This window comes from Sceloporus undulatus, chromosome 1 (genome assembly GCF_019175285.1).
Source record: "Sceloporus undulatus isolate JIND9_A2432 ecotype Alabama chromosome 1, SceUnd_v1.1, whole genome shotgun sequence".
Taxonomy (NCBI): domain Eukaryota; kingdom Metazoa; phylum Chordata; class Lepidosauria; order Squamata; family Phrynosomatidae; genus Sceloporus; species Sceloporus undulatus.
The window spans coordinates 335,950,102-335,963,536 of NC_056522.1; the positions used below are offsets into that span (position 1 = coordinate 335,950,102).

At 46.6% G+C, this 13,435-nt stretch overlaps 1 protein-coding gene across 2 annotated transcripts in view; it reads left to right on the forward strand.

Annotated features, from left to right (window-relative positions):
- The first annotated feature begins 1,351 nt into the window (after nucleotides 1-1,351).
- PAX9 (paired box 9) overlaps nucleotides 1,352-13,435 on the forward strand; it is a 54,710-nt gene continuing 42,626 nt past the window's right edge. For both annotated transcript variants that reach the window (XM_042438239.1, XM_042438230.1), the window contains exons 1-2: nucleotides 1,352-1,515; nucleotides 3,753-4,382. In XM_042438239.1, the coding sequence (XP_042294173.1) occupies nucleotides 1,512-1,515; nucleotides 3,753-4,382 (634 nt within the window). In that variant the 5' untranslated portion in view covers nucleotides 1,352-1,511. The remainder of the gene's footprint in view (nucleotides 1,516-3,752; nucleotides 4,383-13,435) is intronic.

Here is a 13,435-nt window from a genome sequence, read left to right on the forward strand (position 1 = left end):
TTCGGAGGCTGTGCCTTCAATCCGAAGGACTCTTGCGGGAAAGCGAGGCCGTTAGAAATCCACTAATTGCTCTGGGTATCAGTAGTGAACAAAAGGGATGTGTGTATGTATGTGGAGTTTCCGTGGGAAAATATATGCTCTTATTGTGTGCCTTCAAGTCGTTTCCGATTTATAGCCACCCTAAAGTGGGTTTTCTGGGGCTGAGAGTGTGTGACTTGCCCAAGGTGACCCAGTGGGTTTCCATGGACCCACATGAAACCCTGATCTCCAGAGGCTAGTCCAACGCTCAAACCACTACACCTCTCTGTCTCTGTCTCTGTCTCTGTCTCTCTCTCTCTCTCACACACACACACAGTGGAAGATGTTAGCATGTATCTTTCAAACAGGTACACAAGCATATCTATGTCATGAAATGCAGGCTTTGAAAGGATTGCAGGGTTGATAAAAAATGCCTACTGAAAAGATGTGAAAGTGATACACCTGCAAGCCTACCAAGTGTTAGTTTATTTATTTATGTAGCCGCTTTGAGTCCCAGTCTTGGGAGGAAAGAGGAATAGATATGATGATGATGATGATGATGATGATGATGATGATGATGATGATGTGGCAGGCTTGCAGGTGTATCACTGACCATATATTTCCAGTATGAATTTTTCCTACCCTGCAATCCTTTCAAAGTCTTTTCGAATTGCAGAAGATGTTTCTTTATTTATATATATATGGTTCTGGAGAAGATGATAATGTGGACAGCCAATAAATGGGTCTTAGATAAAGGGGTCCTAGAACAAATCAAGCCTGAGATCTCCCTGGAAGCCAAGGTGATTAAACTGAAGCTGCCATACATTATTATTTATATTTTATTATTATTATTATTATCATCATCATCTCATTTGTATGCTGCTTTCTCCCAGAAGGGGCTCAAGGCGGCTCACAGATTTTTTTTAAAAAAAAAATACAATAAAATTGCAAACAGCTAAAATCATCTAAAAACAGTATAGAACCACATAAAAATATACAAAAGTACCTTCACTCCAGGTAAAGATGCAAAGGTTTCGGTGGGGAGACTGGGAAAGGGATCCCGCCTGAAGGAAAGCAGGAAGGGGGGGTTGGGACCCAGGTGCGGATCCTGCCCCAGCGAACGGAAGAAACGTCCCGGGCAGGAACGTCCGTCAAGGCGGGCTCCCAATCGGGAGGCCTGCTTCCCTTCGGGTCCGCCTTCCGGGGGGCGTGCCTTGGGGTGAGTGATGGCCTGGGAGGCCCCAGCCAGCCCAGCCCAGCCCAGCCCCACGTTGCTGCGCGATTGAAATGCAGAACCTCTTCGGTCTCCTGCCCGGGGAAAGCGCCTGCCTCAGGCTCCGGAGAAGCCCTGACACCCGGGACGGCAAGCCCAGGAAGCCCAGGGCCTTCTCCTCCCCAGCCGGAGGGAGCAGATCCGCCCTGTCGGCCCTCCGCCGTCCTCCGGGGGAGCTCCCACCGACAGCCGCCCGATCCTCCAAGCCCCGAGGCCAGCCATGGGTGAGTCCGGTTGGGAGGAAGAGGGGGGCCGGGGAGGGAGTCCTCAAGGCGGGGCGTCCTCCTTTTCCAGGGCGCGTCCTCCATTCCAGCCTCCGGACCAGGAGGGATTCCAAAATGCCCTCCATTTTGAGCAGGAGCATGGATTCGTAATGCTGGAAGCGTTTGCTTGTTTTGCCAGCTTTGATTTAGTCGGGTCCTCTATTTATTTATTTTCTAAAAGGTCCTACCTTTGGCAGGGCCTTGTCCTCCTTGGTGGGGAGGAGATCTGTCCACCCGGAGTCAATGGTGAGCCCACCAGCCCCTCCCAGGACCCTGAAGTTATTAACAACAACAACAACAACAACCTGGGATGAGAGGCTGGCCCTGGGGAGGGGCAGGGGACCCCCTACTGGGGACCCCCTACTTGGTCCACCCTTCTCAGATCATCCCCCCCCCCCCCCTTTTAAAGGTTTCCCCTCCCCCCCCCTTACATCCAAGAGTGGGATTCCCTAAGCGCAGGGCGACCAGACACGTCCTCCTTTTCCAGGACAGGTCCTCCCTTGCAACCTTCCCTCCGGGAGGAATTCAAAAAAAGTGCCCCCGTTTTGACTGGCTAAGAAGCACGGATTTATCTTTATATAAGCGATTTTAGCTTTTTAAAAAAGTTCGGAATGCCTTGCCTTGTTTTTCTTTTGAAAGGTCGGGATGTCCTACCTTGTGTCCTCCATCTTGTCCTCCTTGGCAGTGAGGACACCTGGGTCACCCTGCAGTTGCCGGTAAAAGAGGCGAGGAGCCGACTGTTGAGCCCCAAAATAATAATAATAATAATAATAATAATAATAATACATCGTTTCCCGAAAAATGAAACCGAAGGGGGAGGAAGGCAGGGATGGGAGGAAAGAGTCGGAAAGCCTCCTCCTCCTCCTCTCGCTTGTTTTTCCCATCTGGAGTGGGCCTGCGATTCTAAGGGCACGGATTGTGGCTCAAGGCAGGACGACTAGCGTCCCAGGAGTGGTTTGAGACTCTGGAGACCAGGGTTCGAATCCCGGCTCCTCCATAGAAACCCCACCTTGGTCAAGTCACACTCTCTCAGCCTCAGAGGTCAACCCCTCTCTGAGCAAATCTTGCCAAGAAAACCCCAGGAAAGGGTGGCCAGGAGGAGGCCCCACCTCAAAAACAAAAAGCCTGCAGGCCTGGCTTTCCCTCTCCTTCCATGCGAGGCCCGTTTCCAGGAGAGTTCCTTCCTCGCAGGGAAAGTTGTGAAAGTTTGACTCTAACAGTGAGAGGATCGCGGCCTTCCCAAGCCAAGTTGGTGCTTGTCTCGAAAGGGCAATCATCCTAATAGCACCCTTCCTAGACATTTTGGGCAACGTTTCCCTTTCTTCTCCCTGGCATGGGCTCCCGGGCAAAGGCCTTTCCCTGGTTCATAGAAGTCGCTCAGTCCCATTGAGTTCAATGGCGCATTGCATGGGATGGGCGAGGGAGAGCCTGCAGAAGCCTCTTTGGATCCTGAAAGCCTTTAAGTCGGGGCTTTGGGGGCTTCCAGAGCCAAAGAGATCGCCGCCTCTGTGTTTAGACTCAAGGATAAGGCCCAAGTCTTAATCCCAGCCAGTGGCTTAACGCCCAGTCCCATTACATCTTTCTCTTCGGGAGGAAGTTTCCATTGCACGAAATAGGAGTGACTCCTGTATAACTGCCACAATCCCGTGCTAGGAAAGTTGCTTTGGTGACTGCCACTACCAGAATCCCAGAAAAGGGAATGATTCTGTTTGGGAAAGTTGCTTTTGTAGAATGCGACCCTTGAAATCCTCACGATCATAGGTTGGGAAAGTTCTTTTCGCGGACGACAACTTCCAGAAACTCCCTAGGAAATGTCTCTAGATTCTCCCGAATAGGTATGGTGAGATTGGGGGGTTCTGGGAGTTGCAGTCCACCAAAGAAACATCCCCACGCTTTCCCCAAGCGGATGCAAGGGGTTTCTGAGAGTTGCAGTACACCAAGGGAACATTCCCACGCTTTCCCAAGCGGCTGCTGGGGGATTCTGGGAGTTGTAGCCCTCCAAAAGAACCTCATGCTTTCCCAAGCGGATGCTGGAGGAATCCGGGAGTTGCAGTCCAGCAAAGGAACATCCCCACGCTTGGCCAGGGAGCTACTTTGGGGGATTCTGGGAATGTTGGGGTGGAGAGAAGCAACCTCGGTGCTTTGCCCCCGAGCCATATCTCCCGGGAGCCCGACGTGCCTGTCTTTCCTCTCCGCAGAGCCTGCCTTCGGGGAGGTGAACCAGCTGGGCGGCGTCTTCGTCAACGGGCGCCCCTTGCCCAACGCCATCCGGCTCCGGATCGTGGAGCTGGCCCAGCTGGGCATCCGTCCCTGCGACATCAGCCGCCAGCTCCGCGTCTCCCACGGCTGCGTCTCCAAGATCCTGGCCCGCTACAACGAGACCGGCTCCATCTTGCCCGGCGCCATCGGGGGCAGCAAGCCCCGGGTCACCACCCCGACGGTGGTCAAGCACATCCGGACCTACAAACAAAGGGACCCGGGCATCTTCGCCTGGGAGATCCGGGACCGGCTCCTGGCCGACGGCGTGTGCGACAAGTACAACGTGCCCTCTGTCAGCTCCATCAGCCGCATCCTCCGCAACAAGATCGGCAACCTGGCCCAGCAGGGCCACTACGAGGCCTACAAGCAGCACCAGGGGCCCCCGCAGCCCGCCCTGCCCTACAACCACATCTACTCCTACCCCAGCCCCATCGCTGCTGCCACGGGGGCCAAGGGGCCCACTCCGCCCGGGATGGCCGCCATCCACAGCGCCGTCCACCTGCCCCGCACCTGGCCCTCCTCCCACTCCGTCACCGACATCTTGGGCATCAGGTCCATCACAGACCAAGGTAAGGAGAGCCCAACCCAAAGGGCTCCAGTCCCTCTCCAGAGATGGAGGGCTGGGGGGGGGGGGGTCCATTGATCTCTTTAGAAGCCTTCCCTTGGTTAGAATTTAAAGATATAGCCGTTTTAGTCTGTGGAATCAGTATGTGGAGAGATCTTGTAGCCCCTTTGAGTCTCACTGAAAGAAAAAAGTTGGCAGCATGAGCTTTCCTAGTCTACTTCCTCAGATGCGTTTGGACATCCAAATGCAAATGGAAATCCAAATGCATCTGGGGAAGCACACTTAAGTCTACGAAAGCTCATGTTTCCAACTTTTTTCTTTCAGTTAGATTCAAAGGTGCTACAAGATCTCTCTACATATTGGTTAGAATTTGTTGCTGGGTGCCTTCGCATTTCTGACTTATGGCTACCCTAAAGCGAGCCTATTATTATTATATTATTATTATTATTATCTCACCTTCCTCTCTGTATAGGGACTGGAGAGAGAGAGAGAGAGAGAGAGAGAGAGAGAGAGAGAGTTCCTGCATGGCAGAATGGGGTTGAACTGGATGGCCCTTGTGGTCTCTTCCAACTCTATGACTCTATGAGGCTTTCTTGGCAGGATTTGTTCAGAGGAGGATCTTGCCTTTTCGCCCTGAGGCTGAGAGTATGATATGCCAAAGGTCACCCAGTGGGTTTACATGGCCAAGCTGGGAGTCTTCAGAGTCGTAGTCAGACTGTTTGCAAAGTTTGTAAAGTACTTGGACGGCACTATATTAATAAGTTGTTATTTTTTGCTGTGTTCCATCAAGTCATTTCTGACTTATGGCAATACTCTCACAGAGTTTATTAGCAAGATTTGTTCAGCGGGGTTTGTCATTGCCTTCTTCTGAGTCCGAGAGAGTGTGACTTACCCAAAGTCACCCAATGAGTTTCTATGGCCTAGTGGAGATTTGAACCCTGTTCTCCACAGCCCTAGTCCAACATGCAAACCACTGCAATGTGCTGCCTCTCTGTTGTTCTCTTATTTTCAAATGAATCCCTGGCAGTATTTTTCTCTTAGGGATAAACTCTTGCCTGATGAAGAGATCTGGAAGTCTCAAAAACTTGCCCAACGTATGCATGTACGTTTGTTTGGTCCTGGTAAAAATATTTCCTGGCTGTGAGTTTTGGAAGTTTTTCCCCACTTGGACCATGAGAGCTATATTGTATATTATCTCCTAAACAGGCATCTTTTTAGCCAATAGCAATTTAAACAAAGAGGAGATTTTAAAAAATATATTTTCTGGGTTGTCAGAGCATGCAACCCTTGATTTTTCAAAGAAATAACATTCTGTTATTTTGAACTGTATAGAGTTACTCTGTGTGATTTTACAATACTGGAAGAGGTTACCCTCCTTAATATCTGATATTCCTAATAATAATAATAATAATAATAATAATAATAATAAGCATAAACCTTTGAGGCATACATACATCTTATATTCATCTACCTAAACATGTATAGTCACATTTTAAATAGCTCAGGTTAATGAGTTAGCTAGTATCAAATATATAGGAAAGTTATATAACAACTTATGTTAAATTAATGGATTTCTTTAAACCAATGTACAGCACATACCAAAGCTTGTTTAGGAGTTATGTCCCACTATGTTCAATTGGGTACAACATGTACTCTTGAGTACATGTTAGGATTCCCGTTTTAGATCCAAATGTACACAGAAAAGGCCCAACGCACTGCACTTTTATAGGAAGTAAATGCTATTGATTTTAATTATACTGACCTCTGGGTGACCACGCATTGGAATGAGCTGTCCATAGATTTGATCCGAGGTAACCTGGATAAACAGTGCTGCAGCTCTTCTCGGTGGATTTGCCAGCAAATTACATGTGAGGGAAATGGCATTGAAGCCTATCAGTATAATTGTAAATATAGTTGCTAGTGTTATATTGCATCATGCTATCTGTGGAAAGCCTAGTTTTCCCACAGATATTTAACCGATGTATCTCCTGACTTACCAATCAGAGTTATATAAAATAATATGCTGGATGGATGTACATCATAATATTAATTGTATGCATACCCTTTCCATACTAGACTTTTCAAAAAGCTATCAATAATTCAATGGGAGTCTGTAGTGATTTAATTATGGTGTTTTATTGTATTTAAGATTCAGACTAGAACTGATTGATGTTAGCAGCATGAAATGACACCCCAGTTGTGGTGTGTGTGTGTGTGTGTGTGTGTGTGTGTGTTTGTATGAGAATAACAGTTGCTTAAATCTGATTACTAGTCCCACCTAATTAACAATTAATTAACAATTAATGTCTAATTAACAATTTGTAAATCGCTCTGATAGCCTTTTGGCTGAAGAGTGGAGTATAAATAAATTATTATTATTATTATTATCCCCTCAAGTAGACTTTGATTCAATTGAAGTTACAGAAGCCTTGACTAATCAAGGCCCAAAACACACTGCAGGAATAATCCAGTTTGAGGCCGCTTTAACTGCCTTAGCTCAGAGCTAGGGAATCCTGGGAATTGTAGTATATGGTGGCCCCAGCTCTTTGACAGAGGAGGCTAAATATCTCCCAAAACTACAGTTCCTAGAATTTCCTAGGATAAAGCCAGGGTTGTTAAAGAGGTCTCAAACTGGATTATTTCTGCAGTGTGTTTTGGACCCAAGTTCCTATTGATTCAGTGGATCTTTGTTTGGGGTTACTAACGTTTTAGGCCATTAGATGTTTCTATATTATACTTGTATACAAGGCCGCCATGGGTCGAAGTCGACTCGAAGGCACTTAACAACAACAGCAACAGCTTATATATTATGCGTGATATATTTATTCCCCATCCTGCGAGCAAGGTCTATTGACTTTTTTCCTGCCAGGCCTTTGTGCCCATTGTTTGCTTTCAAGTCAGAGGGATTCCTGCAGGAAAGGCATCTCCTTGCAATTGCAAGCAAATCCTCCTCGGCTTCTCGCAATCAGGCCAAATTTGCTCAGACAGGAAGTTCAAATGTCACCTAATTGCTTTCGTTCTTCTGCTTCACTTTGTTTTCCTCCCAAGCGGTGGTCCCGAAAGCTGAAACTACTGATGTTTAACTAGCATTTAGCCTCTTCCGCAAGATCGCTGCTGGGCTCGCTTTGCTCCAGATTTCAAAATTTCACATATATATATATGTGTATATGTATATGTAAACCTGATTGTCTCTGACAGTAAACCCGAATTAAACACATTCCGTAGAACATTTGCCTAAAGTTGATGGCCCTCGACAAGTCAGATGGTTTTTATTGGTTGTTGTGAGGTTTACCTTCTTGTGGGATTTAAACTCAGAAAAAAGTGTCTCTGGAATCTAAGCAAAAATCTTTGCAGTTAAATTCTATTCCCCCCCAAATATATATATCTATATATATATGTATGTGTGTGTGTGTGTGTGTGTATTCTATCCCCCCTCCCAAAGCCCTCCATTTATATATATATCCCGGTTGGTCTTACTCCCTAAATAACTAGATGATCCTGTCAATACGCACACAGAGAAAAGCCCTTTCAGTTTTAAAAATGTAATCCATGTCCTTTTAATTCCTGTGGGCAAGGTAACCAGGCGTCCTCCTTTTCCTGGGCATGTCCACTCTTTCAACCTTTTGTCCGGGAGGAATCCCCCCCCAAAAGCCCTCCATTTGGAGCACAAATATATCTTCCGCGAGCGTTTTAAGCTTTTCTTTGGTCTTGCCCTCCATTTCTCTTTGGATGCCCCACATTTTTGCGGTGCCTTGCCCTCCTTGGCGGTGAGGGCATTTGTGGGTAAACATTTTAATACATTTAAAAAACTGATAATATAAAATTGTGCCTCGTTTTCCCTTCTCGCAGATTTAGTAGTAAGAAGGGACCCTTCCTAGAAATGATTTTTTTACAGTACTGAAAAAAAAAGTCCTATGTTGTATTCGAGATATATTTGTCATGGAATCTGGCCGAGATACTGAGGTTGCATCCGCACTGGAGAAATAACCCAGTTTGATACCAATTTAAACTGGTATCAAACCGGATTATTTCTCCAGTGCGGATACAGCTTGAGAGCGTGAACCCAGCGTGGCTCTACAGGCCTCCTATACAGCAAGAGAGAAAGGGACGATCCCATCTCAGCTTTTGCTCTCCCCGCTTGTCGAGGCTGCCAGCATCTGCGGGCTGTTTGCCCTTGATTTATAGGATAAGCTGACCTCGCTGACACGGAAAGGAAGCCCCTGTTCATGGGAAAGTGAGAGATCAGCAGAACTGGGAGCTCACCAAAGACAGATCGGTTTCCGAAGGCTGTTTCAGACATGTGCAGGGCGAGCTAGGGTGGTCGCCGGCCAAAGGGGAAGGCAATAACTCCTGTCGGGTCCCCCCACCCCAGTCCCATCAAGAGAGATCTGGAAGGATCCCTTCCCTTTGTGCTTAGATAGCAGCCAGTATCCTTTTTTCTTTTTTTTTCCTTTTTTTTGCGATGGCGATCCTTTAAATCTTCGAGAGTGCTATTGCTTCCTGGCCCTGAAGAGCACTCCAAGAATTGTTTTTTGCCTTGCAAGTCATCCTCAGTGGATTTGTCTTTCTCTCACACAGAGCTTTGCATCACCCCTCATTAAACCTGTCCCTTTGGCTTTCTACGAGACAAATGTTTCAACTGAACTGTTGTGTGGATCCCGTTGATCCACACTTTCCCCTTTTCCAAAGACGTGGATGTGGCATCCATGTGAAATCCATAGGGCTTTCGAGCCATCAACAGTGTAAAGCTTAGATTCTGTGGTTGGGTGATTTCAAGTTTCCGACCCAGGGGTTTTCTTGGAGAGATTTGTTCAGAGGAGGTTTGCCCTTGTTTTCCCCTGAGGCTGAGAGTATGTCACTTGCCCAAGGTCCATCCAGAGGATTTTCATTGGCCTCCAGGGCCATGGTCCACTACTGAAACCCCTATGCCATGCTAGATTCTCCTCCGTGCATTTATTTGAAAGGTCAGCCACGGTTTCCATTGATTTCCGTGGACCTTCCTTCGTTGCAAAAGAGCTGCGGACCGCAGCTTTGTTGCCAAACCAATAATATCCAAAATCCACCAAGCAGTGATACCTTTGTTGGCCAACCAAAATGCACAATATACATGTTACAAGCTTTTGAAGCTCTACAGGCTTCCTTATCAGGCAAGGTGTTAAAAACCATACAGGAGAAATAAAGAAAAAATGATGCTATTAGTCATAGGCCTGTATTTTGCTGTGATGCCGGTGTGGTTGAATGAGAAGAGGGGTTCTGTTACATTGCTCCTTTCTAGGGGGTGTTACAATGGAGTAGTAGGTCCAAAACACACCGCCGAAATAATCCAGCTTGAAACCGCTTTAAACTGCCCTGGCCCAGTGCGAGTGAATCCTGGGAACTGCGGTTTTGTGAGACCTTTAGCCTTCTTTGTCAGAGAGCTCTGGTGCCACAATGAACTACATATCCCAGGATTCCCTAGCACTGAGCCAGGGCAGTTCAAGCAGTCTCAATTATTTCTGCAGTGTGTTTTGGACCGAGGGCTTCAGAAGCAACGCTTCTCTCATATACAGTAGTTTAAAACCAGTCATTCCAGAGGTATGTTTTATTGTTGGCCAAGATGGATCTCATGCCATCCTTTGAAGAAAAACAAAACAAAAGCAAGAACTTAACACCATTCCGCCCAAGCGACCTAGGAGATGCTTGTGCCAGAGGTAGTTATCGCTCCGCAGTGGCTGTCAGCGAGAGGGGATGATGGGCAAATTTCACAGCCCTGGGGTTCTTCTTTAATCCAGTTAGGCCCTATAATTTCCTTCTTTCGTGTTAGGATGAAATAACTCCAGGGAGGGAGGGAGGGATGTTGGAAACTGTCGGGAAGACGAAATGCCAGATCTTTCCATTCACATTTGTCCTACATAAAACTTAATTTCCGCGGATAACTTGATTAGGGGATCAAGTTCTTTCAGTTTCTCTCCATGCCTTCCCAGTCTTTCCTTTTGGACCTTGCAAATTCAAGCCTGCTCTGAAGGAAGGCTCCACTCCAGCCATGCCAGGTGGACCTAATTTAAAACACACACACAACTCTTTTACATGGACTACTTACTCTGGAATAAGCGGCATTTCGGACTTAATGCACCACCGTCCTAGAGCGTGTTAAATATTTCACTGTGACATTTGTCCCCAAATTCAATGAATTGCATACTCTGCATTAAATATATAACGTGTTACAGATTTTCATTTATTCCTGGCTGGTCACCTGCATCCAGTCTTTCCTGCCATAGGTAGTGGCCGGGATTTTGAGGCTTGGAAAGCCGAAGCCTGTATAGTAGGGGATGCAACACCATCCACACAGTAGATAGGCCAAATGTTATGAGAAAATAACTTGTATTGGAATAAGTGGGAGTTCGACGTAGATCCTGCATATGTTCCTAGTCAGGGGATTTGTACTTTGAGATTTAACTGGATGAGAATACTTACATTGTGTATTTGTTGTTGTTGTGTGCCTTCAAGTCGTTCCCGACCTATGGTGACCCTATCATGGGGTTTCCTTGGAAAGATTTGTTCAGAGGAGGTTTGCCTTCGGCTTCCTCTGAGGCTGAGAGAGTGTGAGCTGGAGTCCAAAGTTCAGCCTACCACTGGTGCTTACATAAGAATTTCACCTTAACTATCTCCAGCATAAAAATGAATGTTTCCCCACCAAGATATATGTTGAAATACCTTCTTTTTGAGACTATTCCTTGCATGTCAGTGGAAGGTGCCTCTTTTCCAACGTTGGGTCCCAATGAAACTGATTGGGGGTCTCTCCCCTTCACTGCGAAGCACACAGACTATGAATTTACATCCCTCTGAAAGCTGGTGGTTCTCAACCTTTTTAAAACCGTATTTACGAGGCAGTGAATCAGTATGGTCTGTGAGACCTGGTCCTCCGTATTTATATTCCGGGATAAGGACTCATAGGTACTTCTTCTACATAGAAAATTCATTTCTGACGCCATTCACTGTAGGTCGGAGTATTATAGGTGTATCTCTGTGTGTGGGTTTGTTAAAAAACAGGGAATCAGAATTCCTGGCTGGCCTTGGCTTGCAATCTCTACCTACCAGGAGATTGCATCCTACACACAGTTCATTCCTCCTGTAGACAAGGTTTTTCTCGGCCATGGAAACCCACTGGGTGACCTTAGGCAAGTCATTCTCTCTCAGCCTCAGAAGAAGGCAAAAGCAAACCTCCCTGAACAAACCTTGCCAAGAAAACCCCGTAATAGGATCGTCTTTGGGTCGGAATGAATCTGAGACGACTTGAAGGCACACAACAACTGTTATGTAACTATAACTTTTGTTTTATTCTATTCTAAAAAAAATGACCCACCAGTCCTTCACTAGTTTGTTATTTGTTATTAATTGTTTTTACACTCACAACCCAAGAGTCCATTTCCAGGTGATGCACATTCTTGCTTCAGCACCTAAGGCCTGTCGGCTAGGCCAGATCTGGACTCGACGAATCCAATAGCAGGAGTTTTCAGTAGAAAGAAGGGTGGAGGATAAAATGGGCCTCTAAGAGGATCAGGGGCACCCCCAGTCTATATCTTGCTCGGATCATGGCCCACCAGACTTGTCTCGAAAAGACCTGTTCTTGGCTAAGGAACATCTTGACTTGGACAGGGTTTATGCTTTTGGATAGATTCCCCTAGGCCCTCTAGATGTCTGTGCATGGATCCGAATATTGTTAAGAGGGGCTACAGATTGAGGACACTGCATGATCGTGGTTGTCATTTGCCCTCAAGGAGGCATTGACTTAGTTGTTACGTGCCTTCATGTCTTTTCCGATGTATGGCGACCCTAAGGGGAACCTATTACAGTACTGTATGTGGTTTTCTTGGAATGATCTGTTCAGAAGAGGTTTGTCGTTGCCTTCCCCTGAGGCTGAGAGAGTGTGACTTGACCCAGGTCACCCAGTGGGTTTCCATGGCCAAACTGGGATTCGACCCGTGGTCTCCAGAGTCATAGTCTAACACTCAAACCCTTACATCACTCTGGCTGTCAGAAAGACATAAACTCACTCTTAAATATACAAGACTATAAAATCATTAAAATACACGCTCAAACTGCTACTCCATGCTGGCTCTGGTTTATGGTGCCCCACTTCCTATTCAGGAGTAAGCCCCATAGAGTCCAATGGGACCTACTCCCGAGGAAGTATGCCTCGGGTCGCAGCCATACATCGCACGACTATTAAAGTATAATCCCGAAGAGATTAAATCTGAGATTCCTATGCCTTTAATGAAAAAAAAATCCCCAAAAAACAAGAATGGGTGAGAAGAAGAGACCCGATCCACAGCCCCAAAGAATCGGCTTATTAGCTTTTTTTAGGTTCACAAAACAAAATACACGAAACCAAAGTCAGGCCGTGTTTAATGGAGTTTACTCCAGGTGTCAGCAGGCCTGCAGTTCTAAACCTTAGGACTGACAATCACAGGTTTAAGTATCTGGAAGTCTGTTGCTACGGAGCTGATCTCGAACTATATTAGAGGTTCGGTTGGGACCCAAGAGGCTTTTATGCCCATGATCCGGAATATATGACATAGAAGTACTTCTTGTGAGACAGCCTGGAGCAGTGGTTTGAGCGTTGGACTGAGACCTTTGGAGATTCCCAGCTCGGTCATGGAAGCTCACTGGGTTTCCTTGGGCAAGTCACACTCTCTCAGCCTCAGAGGGTGGCAATGGCAAACCCCCTCTGGAAAAAAAAAACCTGCTAAGAAAACCCCATAATAGGGTCGCCTAAGGGTCATAAATCAGAAACGACTTGAAGGCACACAACAAAAATAACAAAGCTGTTGCTGAATTCAAACACAGCCGACTCCCGATATGCTCCCACGGAATCCCAAGCCATGTACTTACTCCAGAGTCATCCCCATTGAAATCAGTAGGACTCCTGAGTAAACATGCGCAGGAATCTGCTACAAGGTTGAAGTCTTATTTACGGGATAATCGTCACTGACTATGGCAAGATTTACTTCAATATAAATGCCTATAGTAAAGGTTTGAGTGTTGGACGATGACTGTGGCACTAGACCTGGTCTGATC